This window comes from Apis mellifera, linkage group LG4 (assembly GCF_003254395.2).
Source record: "Apis mellifera strain DH4 linkage group LG4, Amel_HAv3.1, whole genome shotgun sequence".
NCBI classification, from domain to species: Eukaryota; Metazoa; Arthropoda; class Insecta; order Hymenoptera; family Apidae; genus Apis; species Apis mellifera.
Genome location: NC_037641.1, coordinates 9025896 through 9039736, shown reverse-complemented (window position 1 = coordinate 9039736; position 13841 = coordinate 9025896). Strand labels below are relative to the sequence as shown.

The window sequence follows — 13841 nt, the reverse complement described above, 5'->3', positions numbered from 1 at the left end:
TGGCGAATATCTTCTCATCGATATTCAATCGCAAAGAAACTGACCTGAACAGATTTTCAATATTGCTGCCGCCGCTAGCTAACGAAGCCGATGTTGACAGGGATTGTGGTGAACCGGAAGATGCACCGATGCTGGTGGCTCCTATTCCAGCTATACTGTGCCTCTGTACAGGCCCGGTGTGCGGTTGATGACGCGTTTTCCCGATAGCCGCCGCGGTCCCCGGTGTCGTATTCAGCCCACGAAATTTAATAGCCTGCAGATAAATCACCAAGTCCGAAAGTTCTTTGGCTATTTGGCTACTTTGTTTCTGTGACTTATCGTCGACCGCGGAATCTGATTTTAACCGGGTATGCGCCACCTGCGTCCCGCCCAAATACCTTTCGTAGCTGGAAATGGAGTTATCTGTAAAGGTAAAACTTTCGTGTTAGCTTCTCCCCGCTTTAACCGCTTTATTACTTCTTGCGCTCGATAATTTTGTAATCGAATTATGTATATATATATATCGATTATAATTAAATTCGATTATAATTAAATTTATAATAAATAATTATATATATCGATTATAATTAAGGGGTGGACGAGAAGGGATTTTAATAAATTTCGACAAGTTCGAGATTTTTGTCGAGAGGAAAGAGAGAGGAAACATTACCATCGATATTGTCGTCTTCGTCGTCATCCTCCTCGTCGTCGTCATCTTCGCTGAAATATTCGGAAACGACGGAAGCGCTGCTCACATCGGTTCGCATCTGTTTCATGGACGACGCACGATCGGTCATCAGCATTTTTCCACGATGGCTCAAAGGAGGATGGGCCAAAGGGCCGGCAGGATCTACCACCAGTTTTTTGTTCTTGATTAATATTCGATAGCGCAACTGCGACGGTGATGGCAGTTGGGGGTCGTCGCTGAAATCGGTCTCGAACAAGAACTTGGTCACCAGTTTGTCCCCAAATACCGACTGAAATGTAGTATACAGTAATTTTAGGTACGATCAAAGTTTGTTTTTCTGTCGAAAATATCACGCAAAAAAAAATAAATAAATAAATTATAAAAGTTTTATTAAAATAGAACACGGAGGATTATTTGTCGAAATTAAAATTACTTAGATTAAAGTTATTTTTTAATTTCAGTTTTTTCCTCCACTATTGATTAATTTTCCGCAGTTTTAATATTTATTTCGTAATTGTTTGAAGGGGAAAAAAACATGGTTCGACAAAAAAGCAAAAGTGTTAATTAATACTCAAATATTCGAAACATAGGACAAAGGATGACGTACTTGAAATATTTGGGCCATTCGAGCTTGTTGGCTTTGTGAACAATGATTCTCGATGGAGAGGATGACAGGATACGGGGAACTGACGAAAGCACTCCTGTCGATCGCTTCTACGACCGAGCGAAACGGTATCTTCGTAGTGAAAGTGTGACCATGGTAAATAACAGGGGATCCATCATCGCCATCCCAGCAATCCAGTTCTACGCATCTACATCCTGTTAGTAGTACCTGGAAAATCAGCTTACCGTCACAGGCTTACCCCGTCCACCATTTTATTCTTTTTCTTTCGCGTATATATTCTTCACTCGCACATTAATTTTCAATCATCGAAGAAACGTTAATCGTTTATTATTTTTATTTTCACGAGAATGCTATTTATCTCATATTTAACATTTACACTTTTCATGTGATTCGAATTTAGAGTAATTATGTGGAAAGTTGAATAGTTCTATCGATGTAATTCTTGGAAGGTTCTTTTCATTATAGCAAAGTATATATAAAGATTCTTATCTCGAATTCAACTCTTAATTTTTCCACGAAATTTTCCCTTACATTTTCCATGGAATTTTCGAACTCTTTTTTTCTTCTTCTGTCTGCCCTTTACTTTTTCCATCGATTTTATATATTCGATGGTCCACGACCAATCTCCAAGATCCATTCTTTCAACTTGCTCAATTTTTCTCCTCACCAACAATAAGAGAAGCTTATCTGACGTTAAACGACGATCAAACACGTCGCGTAGAAAAATCTTTCTTTTCGGATCGAATCGTTTTTCAATCGCGCTCAATGTTTTAAAAACTATCTAAAAATTTGAAAGGTGTACAACTTGGAATATATATTTAATTATATATTATTTAATTCTTGTTTCTTTCTCTTCTTCTTCTTTTTTTTTCCCCCTTTTCTTTTTAATCTCTTTCATATCGTTTCAACAAAGGCGAAGTTCCCCATTTACCTGAGAGTAAAGCTGGACCGAGGATTCTCCTTTGAGTTGATGACCTGTTAAATAAGTATTATGCGAGCTGGCGATGTAATACTGGGACAATGGCTGTTGCATTTCAGTCTCGAACGGCGTTGCATACTCGTTTGGGAAAGCATAATTGTCCTTGTCCATCATGTACCGTGCAAAGCCCTCGAAAGACAAACACCATTGTGTACGTAGCCCTGGGTCCGGCTCGTGTCGCTGGAATCAGAGCAAATCGTCTCGGTTGATTGTGCTGCTCTGCAATATCTTTGTATGCCATTGTGCCACAACGGCATAACCTCAGAACGGCGGAACAATGTCATTTGATGTTACGCATCCTAATTTCAAGTAATCAACCGCATTACGTGACTTGTTGGATGTAGGAAAATATCGTGACCTGCGATTCGCACGATCGATACATGCCTCGAATCGATCGTTGCCATCGTTTCTCCACGAGAAACTTTCTACGACGAAAAAGAAGAAGAAGAAAAAAAAAAAGAAAAATATTTAAAATCAATTCACACACGAGGAAATAATTTTATACTTTGTATATCGTCAAATATCACGAGCAAATAATAAAATAATATTATATCGATTTTTCATTATTTAAATTGTCATTCAATGTCTTCCAATGTTGATTCGTTATATATTTTTATTTCCAAGTATTTTTTTTTTTTATATATATAATATCATCGTATTAACCGCGATTGTTTATTCAATGCGTATTTCCATATTTTCCGTTTGAATATATTATTTTCTTTTCTTTTTTTTTTTTTTTTTTAAATAAACAACCGTTTCGTCACGCTGCAATGAATATTCACGATATTTTATTCGCATAATTTATATAAAAAAAAAAAGAAAAAAGAAAAAATAAAGTTCTCTTTCGTTTATTCCATAAATAAAAGAAGAAAAATAAAGATCGATTTATTTTTTTCGATGGGCGTTGAACTTTTTAATTTGGACAAAAGTAAAATGAATTTGTTAAATATTTTATATTATATATATATATATATATTTTTATGTACCTTGACCAGCGCCTTGATCTCATCGTCGGTCAATTTCTCTTGTTGACGAGATTCCAAAAATTTAGTGAATGTCGCCAGGGTGATTACTTGGGATTTCGAGGTATCAACGCCGGAACAATTATTAACGATACTGGCTGCAGCCACCGCGTCAAAAACTTGCTTCTTTTGAAGGTTGCTGCTGGTTTTGTACTCACGACAGTCTATGGAATTATTCCTCGTTAAAAGACCTGTTTGGACCACATTTTAGATTAACAAAATTAGAAACGAACGATCTATTCGTGAAACTTGTTCTCGAATTCTTTACGACGAACAACCGTTTAAGCAAAATTTTTAACAGAAATATTTGGATCGTAAAAATAACATTGATATAAAAGAGTTATTTTATTTTAGTCGATAGAATTCTGGAAGAAAAATTATAATTGACCAATCAAAGATGACTTTTTTTTTTGAAAAAATACAACGAAATTCAAAATAACTTATCGATAATAATTCTCTCTATATAATAAATGGAAAACTGTGAATGATCTTTTAACATTTCTTAAAAATATAATAAAATCGAACGTGTCAATGTAGAATTGAAAAATTGAAACTACTTATTATCCGGAATATTGTTGATTAACTTAAATTATCTAAATACTGACCGATTCGTTGAGGGGTCGCATCACTGGTCTGCCTCAACACGGGGGGGCGTACATTGAAGTCTCTCAAAGAGCCGTCGCTCTGGCTACGGCAAGTGATGGCCAGTTGGCCGAACAAGTCGCGCAAATCCTTTCTCGCTCTCAGGCTGAACGAGCGGAACAAAGCGACGAACTCGACAAAGTTCAACTGCGTTTCGTACATTATGGAAGTGGTGCGCGCTTTCACCTGCCAAGGTGCCTCCAGCCCACCCGACATTCCCGATCCATTCTTATCCTTGTCTCTGGCGACGCACAATAGGCTGTGTGAGTACCATTTGAAACAAAAATTATGCAATACTTCTTTCGATATTCGTTTTTAATTTTAATCAATAATCCAATTATTAATAACAAGATCGAGACGAGGGTGAATTATTATTATTATACAAAGTTCGAATTATTCTTTGAACTAAATTTTTATCGTATAAAAAATCGAAATGAACGAAACTCTTCGCGATGCAATGTTAAAGTTTTACCGAATTTTTGGAATTTCAATTCGTTAAAAAAAGAAAGAGAGACTGGAAAATACGCGCGTTCGAATTAATTTAATTTCATTTCAAAATAAAAAATTAATAATTCGTAATATCATATAATCAGAGATTTGATTAATTCGCAAGATTCTATTTTACGTAAAAAAGGAGAGGAAGAAAAGAAAAAAGGCACCTGAGTGTCCTTTCGTCTATGCTGTTGATGTTGCAGCTTTAAGGAATAATGGGGTGCAATTAATCGAGAGGGCGGAAGTAATCAAGAACTATCGGGAATTTCTAGAGTTTGAAAAGTCGAGTTATTCTCTACTTCTCTATTCTTCGCCTTCTTCTCGTCCAATTCCTTTCATGGAGAGAGGAGGGGGGGGGGGGCGAAAATTATCGGAATCCTTACCTCTGAAAGCTGGAGTAAGGCAAGTTGGAACTAATAATTCGTTCGGCTGATCCGGGAGGGCTGCGTGGGGGCACTCGATCCCTGCTAGACCGTGGGGATGCCGGTATGATTCTCGTCAAGGATTCCCTGCTACCCGTAATATGCCGAAGTGGGGCCGTTGATAAGCCTCCATCCGAAGACGAGGAGTCGAATTGCTTTAGGCTCAAATCCTGTTTTAAACAATCACGCGCAATATCTTATTAGACGAAAAATCGCTCCATAGTATCTCCATATCAATTTATCTTTCCAATTTACTTTTATTATTCCATCGAAATCAATCTAATTGACTCGAAGAATAAAATTTTCCATCCGAGAGTGAAAAATTCTTTTTTTACGAAAATTTGCATCAATCTGAATATTGTTTTATAATTATTTTATTCCATCAATATATTCGAATTTAAGTATGTAAGTGGATTAATTAAGTCTGATATTTAATAGAGAGTATGAATCAGAGGAGGAATATAATTATTTCGAAGGAAATAATACGAGAGAACAAGAACGTGAAACGAACCTTTGTTAACGCGTGAATATTGCCGATAGATTTCGTTTTCTTCCCTTTGGTGTTTCGTTTACGAAGATTACTGCTACTCGTCGGTGAAAGCGTTCCAATACTTTCAGTCATGGACCAATCGCGACCGCCGAAAGCCCTTATAGCGTCAGCTGTCATTGGCTCGAGGCAACCTTCCTCGAAATAAAGCTGAAGATATTTCTCTTTCAACCATCGCGACCTACGATCCGTTAATTGTTGTTGCCGTTTCAGGCCTCTTAATATCCAACAAAGACCCATATACCAAATTCTGAAACAAATACGATAATCATAATTAATATGTTTATTCTCAATAAATATATATAATTATACGTATATTTTGATCGCTACAAACGTGTGCGAATAAATAGATGATTGTGTGGATGATCGAATTCCACGTTTCGTTTTTTTCAAGATTTTTTTTTACATATTGGACAGACGTGGTTTTGCTTCACAATGCGGTGAAATTATACTGCATCGTATCACTGATAACGATTCGATAGAATCCGTGTAAATTACGATCACCGAGGCTGTGATGAATCCATTCAATGATTGATGTCAATCAAGATGTAAAAATTGAGGAAATATTCGTCGAATTCGTAAAATTTCGATTCGAAAAGACTTTCATTACACGAACTAGTTACGTGTCTTTAAATTGACGAGAAAAAATTCACGCGAGAAAAATCTAAATTTGAAATCTCTATTATATATATATATTCTGCCACGTGTGTCTGCCACGTGTGTCCGGATGACACGTTTTTTCATACGTATTTCTGTGATTCCTGTGATTTATTATGATTAAATTCCTCGAATAATATCCGAGAAGCTTTATTTTCGCTTTTATGGAGATTCTCTAGAAGATTTTGAATCGACATTCTCGTAATTCCATACGCTTCATCCTGTATTTTCGATTTATCTTTATACATACAATTAGTATTTACGTCGTTAAGGTTAGTCCAATTTTGTTTCGATCAAGCTGATATTTTTTATATTTCTTTTTTTATCAAAGTCAGTTTTTACACGTAAATACTTTATCCCCTAATAGATTGGCTTTTTCTTGGGATTACCGTTTTCCAACGTTGCATCATTACACGTACCCTTATCTGAAATCCTTTGTACAATCCACGTTCAAGGGAAACGAGAAGTAGGAACGAAAAATGGTAATAATTCCTTCGATACCGAGTTCTCTCTCTCTCTCTCTCTCTTTTCTTCTTTTTTTCTTTTCTTTTTTTTTTTTTTTCAAGAGTACCATATTCGTCAATTTACGTAGACTCGATAAAATAGCCATTCTGTGCACGATCCACAAGCTATGGTATTAACGTTGGATAAAGGTTTGTCGTAACGGTATATTCCCTGGAAAAAATGTGCGCAACGTTTCGCTGATCTACAAGGCTCTCTCTTCTAACATGATTTAAGGATAATCTCTGCTCCGTTACAAATTTCAACAGTTTTTTAAATTACGACGAAACGAAATTCAAAATTGAAAATAATTTAAAAGTTACGATATTAAATAAAGTATTTAAAAATTGTAATTCATCATGAAATATACATGTGTTGTAAATATCTGTGAATTGAATAATTTGATTCAAGTTAGACCTGTTTTGTTATAAATTATACAATGCACAAGATATGTTAGAAGATGGATCGATATTCGCCATATATATAGGTGTTCTAAGTAAGTATGATGTATTACAGATGTTTCCATAAAAGATTTCTGGTATATTTTATAAGTCCATTTCAAAGATGTTTCAATAGAGAGACATTGGACGAGATGCTGCAAGTACTTCTCCATTCCCATCAAAGGTATTTTAAAACGCACATATACACGATTCAGATCTGTTTCAAAGGAGGCATTCTTAATAAATACCGTGTTTCAGAGATGATTCTTTTGAAGCTGATATTAAGAGATTGTATCTTGAAAATTGTATATCGCGAAGAAGATTAACAAGATGATATATTTATCGTCGAGCAATAAACCGAGAGATGAAATTTTTGTTTAATCTAAAAACGTTATTAATGATATATATATAATCGCGATTCTATTCTACTAAACAAACGAATTATCCTTCTTTAAAATATATTCTAACCGTTCACCTCCCAACACATTTCTTTTCTCAAAAACCATTTAAAACGATTTAAAGTATCTCCATATCTCCATTCAAAATTATTTAACTCCTTTAAAACAAATAAAATTCATTAAATGAAAAACAGACACGATATTCAATTTTCTATCTCCACAGCCAGGATCACATAATTAAAATTTCTACCAGTTCAAGTCAAGGATATATAGCATCCACTAGTAAATATCAATCAATTTACAATTAAACTAACATTATCCAAAATTTCTTTAACCAGAGTTTATTATTTCTTGACTCGAATGGAGATACTGGAAAGAGAAGAAATCGTAGTGGCGCGCTACTTACTCCACAGCCAGAATCACATAATTAAAATTTCTACCAGTTCAAGTCAAAGATATACACTATCCACAATTAAATATCAATCAATTTACAATTAAACTAACATTATCCAAAATTTCTTTAACCAGAGTTTATTATTTCTTGACTCGAATGGAGATACTGGAAAGAGAAGAAATCGTAGTGGCGCGCTACTTACTCCACAGCCAGAATCACATAATTAAAATTTCTACCAGTTCAAGTCAAAGATATACACTATCCACAATTAAATATCAATCAATTTACAATTAAACTAACATTATCTTTCAAATTCAAAATTTCTTTAACCAGAGTTACTGTTTCTCGACTTGAGTGGAGACACTGGAAAGAGAAGAGAAGAAATCGTAGTGGCGCGCTACTTACTCCACAGCCAGGATCAGATAATTAAAATTTTTATCAGTTCAAATCAAGGATATATATCATCCACTATCAATCAATTTACAATTAAACTAACATTATCCAAAATTTCTTTAACCAGAGTTTACTGTTTCTCGACTCGAATGGAGTCACTGGAAAGAGAAGAGAAGAAATCGTAGTGGCGCGCTACTTACTTACTCCACAGCCAGGATCACATAATTAAAATTTCTACCAGTTCAAATCAAGGATATATATCATCCACTATCAATCAATTTACAATTAAACTAACATTATCCAAAATTTCTTTAACCAGAGTTTACTGTTTCTCGACTCGAATGGAGTCACTGGAAAGAGAAGAGAAGAAATCGTAGTGGCGCGCTACTTACTTACTCCACAGCCAGGATCACATAATTAAAATTTCTACCAGTTCAAATCAAGGATATATATCATCCACTATCAATCAATTTACAATTAAACTAACATTATCCAAAATTTCTTTAACCAGAGTTTACTGTTTCTCGACTCGAATGTAGACACTGGAAAGAGAAGAGAAGAAATCGTAGTGGCGCGCTACTTACTTACTCCACAGCCAGGATCAGATAATTAAAATTTTTACCAGTTCAAGTCAAGGATATATAGCATCCACTAGTAAATATCAATCAATTTATAATTACAATTAAACTAACATTATTCAAAATTTCTTTAACCAGAGTTTACTATTTCTCGAATCGGGTGGAAACACTGGAAAGAGAAGAAAAAAAAAGAAATCGTAGTGGCGCGCTAGTTATTTACTCCACAGCCAGAATCACATAAAATTTCTACCAGTTCAAGTCAAAGATATATATCATCCACGACTAAATATCAATCAATTTACAATTAAATTAACATTATCCAAAATTTCTTTAACCAGAGTTTACTATTTCTCGAATTAGATGGAGACACTGGAAAGAGAAGAGAAGAAATCGTAGTGGCGCGCTACTTACTCCACAGCCAGGATCAGATAATTAAAATTTTTACCAGTTCAAGTCAAGCATATATACCATCCACTAGTAAATATCAATCAATTTACAATTAAACTAACATTATCCAAAATTTCTTTAACCAGAGTTTACTGTTTCTCGACTCGAATGGAGTCACTGGAAAGAGAAGAGAAGAAATCGTAGTGGCGCGCTACTTACTTGCTAAGCGCAGGGGGGCAAAGGAGAAAGATCAGTCGATTGTCCGGCAGGCTTGAGCCGTACATAAGGCCGATGCACGAGTCGGATCCGGACAGGCCGTACCTCTTGCAGATGCTTCTCAGCTCGGTCTCCCTGTCCCGGTCGCAACAACCGATCATCACCTCCTTCACGGAGCTCAGGTTCAGGTAACCCTCCTCCAACGTGACGGAGGCGCAATCGGCCTGTTGTTGGGCGGCGTACTTGGACAGAAGGCCGGCCGGCACCGTGTCCTCCGGATTGGCAGTTAGGGAGAACTCCGTGGAGGAAGCTGTGCCGCCTAACTGCGCGGTCTTCAACGGGCTCCACGGCGGTTTCTCCCAGACGAAGGTGCCGCAGGCACGATCCACTCGCGCGAAAACCAACGCCGTCCTCGTGGCACCGCCCTCGCAGTCCCAGTGCACCAACGTCGTCCCGTGATGCAACACCTGCCGTAATACAATTTTTTCGTTACATGGTTTTTTCGTTTTATGGTTTTCGTGGATGTCAGAGAAGATTTGTGAAAAATAAGTTTTATGTATATGTATGTATATTTAAGATAGGAGATATATTTATAGAGGTCTGAGCGTTGTCCTCGAAAGTATTAGAAACTGTGATTATATTCTTAGGGCGGTGTGTACATGTTAAAGTGGAGCTCTCGAGGGTTGTTCTCGAAACTATTAGAAACTGTGATTACATTCCTAGGTTTGAGAGAGAGAAGTTTGGAGAGTTGCTCACCGGAGAATATTTTTCGCCGAGTGGACACTTTGGTGTCGAGTGTTCGAGAATAATTTTCAATGTCCAAATGTTAATTTTATTATCGAGATAATCACTCTCGTATTCGAGAATTGAGAAAAGAAGATAGAATTGTACATATTACTCTTGCAATTGTTCTGTTACAACGTTTATTTAAATAAGACAAATTGGATTAATGCATAAAAAAGAAATCGAAAAGGAAAGAGGGAAATAATTAAAGTTTGATTATAAATTTTCTCATCTCTCGTTTTAACTTTAAAAGATTATGTTATGCAATGGTTGGTTTAATTTAGAAAATTTTCTTCCTCTTTCTTTCTATATAGGAAGAACTATGTAGGAGTAAGAGTTGATAAATGCACTTTGACTTTTTTATACGATGCTAGTTTATGATACTTGAATACATGAAATGCACTTGGTGTCTGATGTTCTTCTACTATATTCTTTTCTTTTTTCTTTTTTTTATGATTTTACATCAGAAGAGGCTCCCCACTTTATACCTATATATACTCTGCATGCGTATAAAAATTGCGTGTACATTGTTTCTTAAGATATCTTGTTTCTAACTTGTTTCAAGGATCACGAGTTTTGGCGTAAAGGAAGAGATTAAAAAAAAAAAAATAGCGAACACACACCAACACATACTTCCGCCATGAATAATTCCTTTTTCCAAGTTGAACCCTCTTTCGTTAAATTAAAAGGAATATATATCGACCCAGATTATTTTTTTTCTTTCAGAATACTCTTAAAACGAGAACGATTCATAAAGAAGTTAAAATTTACATCAATTGGTTGAGCACAATTAAATGAAAAAGTGGAAATAGAAGAAGAAAAAGAATACGTGGCTACTTAAATCTTCGAAGAATATCGAAGATATTATTTTAAGTACATCTTGAAGGGACACTGATTACGTGATATTTCTCTTTGAAAGACGAAAATTATGTTAATTGTCCCTTTTCATTTCTTCATTATCTGTTTAAAATCCATTATTTTATACGCGTGTTTGTAAACGCTCAATTCTTTCGTTACCAGAGGTAGGCTAAGAAGCTTTAGCAAAGAATACGCCTTTGGGCAACCGAGATCGAAACCGAGTTTTTATTGAAGATTAAATGAACATTTGCATGAAACCGTTCCCAACTTGCTTTCCCTTATTGCACGATGGAATTGTAATCAGAGGCCGATCCCAATATCTAATTGTAAGTTTAAATCGAAAAAAAATATCGGGGACGCTGTTTCCCGATGCAAAGAGGGAGAATAAATGGATAAATCTTTTCCGGATATATATCGTTAGACACATTTATTCATCATTCCGAGCAAATGTTTGTTTTCAAATATTTTTATTCCAATTTCGGATCGATGGATGCGTACAGGTGAGAAATTTGATTTTTGAACAAAATTTTTTTATTATAAATGTATAAAATTATCTAAAATTATTGGAAATTACTGGATTACGATAAATAATGAAATCAATGAAAAATTTGTAAACGTTTATTTCGAATAATATTATATTTATTTTTTTCTTTCTCTTTTTAAGAAAATTTATTTTCATAGAAATTTTACGAAAGATAACTCCGATAGTGGCGAAAAAGGTACACAATATGAGTGTGTATATGCATATAGATTGACAAGCAATTTCGAAAACAAACTTATTTACATATACACCTGTTTCAAATCCCTGTAATATTTTCAAAATACTTCAAATTTCACTATAAAATTTCATAAAAATTATTACAAGAAATGTGATAAAGAAAACAAGATCATATTTTTTTCTATTTAATTAACTTTGACCTGATCCAAAAATTTTCCACGTACGTATGTTCAATAAATATTCAACGAAGAAAAAAATATCTCCAAAAATTTAAAAATTAAAAATATCACTCTGCGTATCGACTTATATCTATAAAGAAAAAAAAAAAAACACTCAGCGAACTCATCAATTTTTTCTCACACTTTTATCACAGCATTCATCTCGGCAATGATATCTCGAAGAAGAAGTTAATCCTTAATCTTAAATTATTCATCGAGATTTCGTTTAAACCCGCGGAAGAAGAATGTAACGAAAGATAACCGCGAAAATCTCGCCGCGCAATCCCCACCGGGGATATAATATAATCTCCATTGCTATTAAGATCGTTTTTCAGCTGGGGATCGAGGCGCAATCGAGTGAGGCTCGACCCGAGTCGCACTCGCGGGAAAATCGGCATCGGCCACGGCTGTGTTTATAACACGCTGATGGAGCTTCTAATGCACTTGGAACAACCAACGGTTTACACGGTGGTCGGCCATAAGTGCAATCCAAGCGATCACTCGTAAAAGCGTGGCGGGGAGGGAGGCGTTGAAATTATTTATCTTCGCCGTAGGTACGGATAGATTAATCGGCTTCTGGTAGAGTGGTGAAACACTCGACGAACGAATGTTATTATCCGATGTCGGCCGTATGGAAAATCGCTCGCCTCCTAATGGAGTTTCACAGGTTGGCGCTTTCGCTCTTTCTACTCGGGATAAAGATGGCTGGGACGAGAGACGACGGTTTAAGAGGCACTCGTTTCAACGCGCTTAACGCGTACTTGTTTCGATTATCGTATTATTACACGTGTAATAATTTATTCATCGGAATTCTGGACTATATTTTTTCTTTCATAAAGATAAGTAAATAGTGAATTTAGAAATTGGTTTACGCAATTCAAAATTCGAAGAGTACTTAAATAATAATACGATGAGAAAGTTATTACTGGAAGAGAGATACAAAAAAAATTTTTTGAACGAAATTTTATAATCGATTCTTAGTTTGAATTTTCTTTACAAGTTTTCCTCTTTGATTACGAAATTATCGATTCTTTGTTTTCGAGATTTCTACAAGTAAATAATTGAAGAGAAAAAGACGAGTGACCCGGTTCTCTAACTTCTTCTTCCACTTTTAATCCTTTTCATTTCTTACTTGCTGCACGATCTCTCGTTCTATGTTTCTCTCTCTCTCTCTCTCTCTCTTTCTTCCCTCGCGAATTTCCACGAAGTGTATCTGAGAGCCAGCACGGTAAAGTCAGTCCCTTTGAAATCCTTTTGAAACGCAGGAAAACCGCGCTGACGACGTCTTTTATTTTGGCCCTGCACCACGTCCAGTAACTACAAAGTAGCTGGACGTTGGAATATTAATATTTCGAAATCGTCTGTAAGAGGGTAAGGTCGTGTCTCGGTTGTGTGCTCTTCTTTTCAACGTTTATACGGTGCTTGTATCCGTATGTTACACATGTGACGCGCATAAATGGCCGGAATTTTAGAATCGTTCCAATTCTAATGAATCGTGTTTTATTTAATGGATATCCTTAGTTGGAAATTTGTGAACTTTAATATTTTTGAATATCGATGAGGAATATGACAATTTTATGATATATTATATTATACAAATCATTATTCTATTTAATGTAATATCTTTGTTAATTTTTCTTAATTCGAACATGACAAATGATTAAATCCATGTTTCATCCGAAAATAGCTAATCCTTTGTTCGCGATTTCGTCTAAACCAGATGTTACATCATATTCCTTTGCCAGTAATAATTTTACATTACCCCAACCAAAGTTCCATTAAATAATAATCTTATTTCCTACTGGATTCCATGTTTGTGTCACAGATATATGTATATAATTATTCACACACGGATACAATACAAACAAATTTTCTATTACTCTTCTATAATTACTTTCTATAGT

The 13841-nt window shown here is 35.4% G+C and overlaps 1 protein-coding gene across 6 annotated transcripts in view; it reads right to left on the bottom strand.

Annotated features, from left to right (window-relative positions):
• Positions 1 to 13841, bottom strand: part of LOC408804 (1-phosphatidylinositol 4,5-bisphosphate phosphodiesterase epsilon-1) — a 107972-nt gene that overhangs the window by 8775 nt on the left and 85356 nt on the right. For 5 of the 6 annotated variants that reach the window (XM_016911809.2, XM_016911810.2, XM_016911811.2 and 2 more), the window contains 9 exons: positions 9364 to 9827; positions 5361 to 5646; positions 4811 to 5019; positions 3899 to 4194; positions 3258 to 3484; positions 2224 to 2451; positions 1275 to 1499; positions 650 to 956; positions 45 to 402 (listed from right to left, as the gene is read on the bottom strand). In XM_016911809.2, the coding sequence (XP_016767298.1) occupies positions 45 to 402; positions 650 to 956; positions 1275 to 1499; positions 2224 to 2451; positions 3258 to 3484; positions 3899 to 4194; positions 4811 to 5019; positions 5361 to 5646; positions 9364 to 9827 (2600 nt within the window). The remainder of the gene's footprint in view (positions 1 to 44; positions 403 to 649; positions 957 to 1274; positions 1500 to 2223; positions 2452 to 3257; positions 3485 to 3898; positions 4195 to 4810; positions 5020 to 5360; positions 5647 to 9363; positions 9828 to 13841) is intronic. The other variant, XM_016911813.2, reaches the window with a different exon arrangement.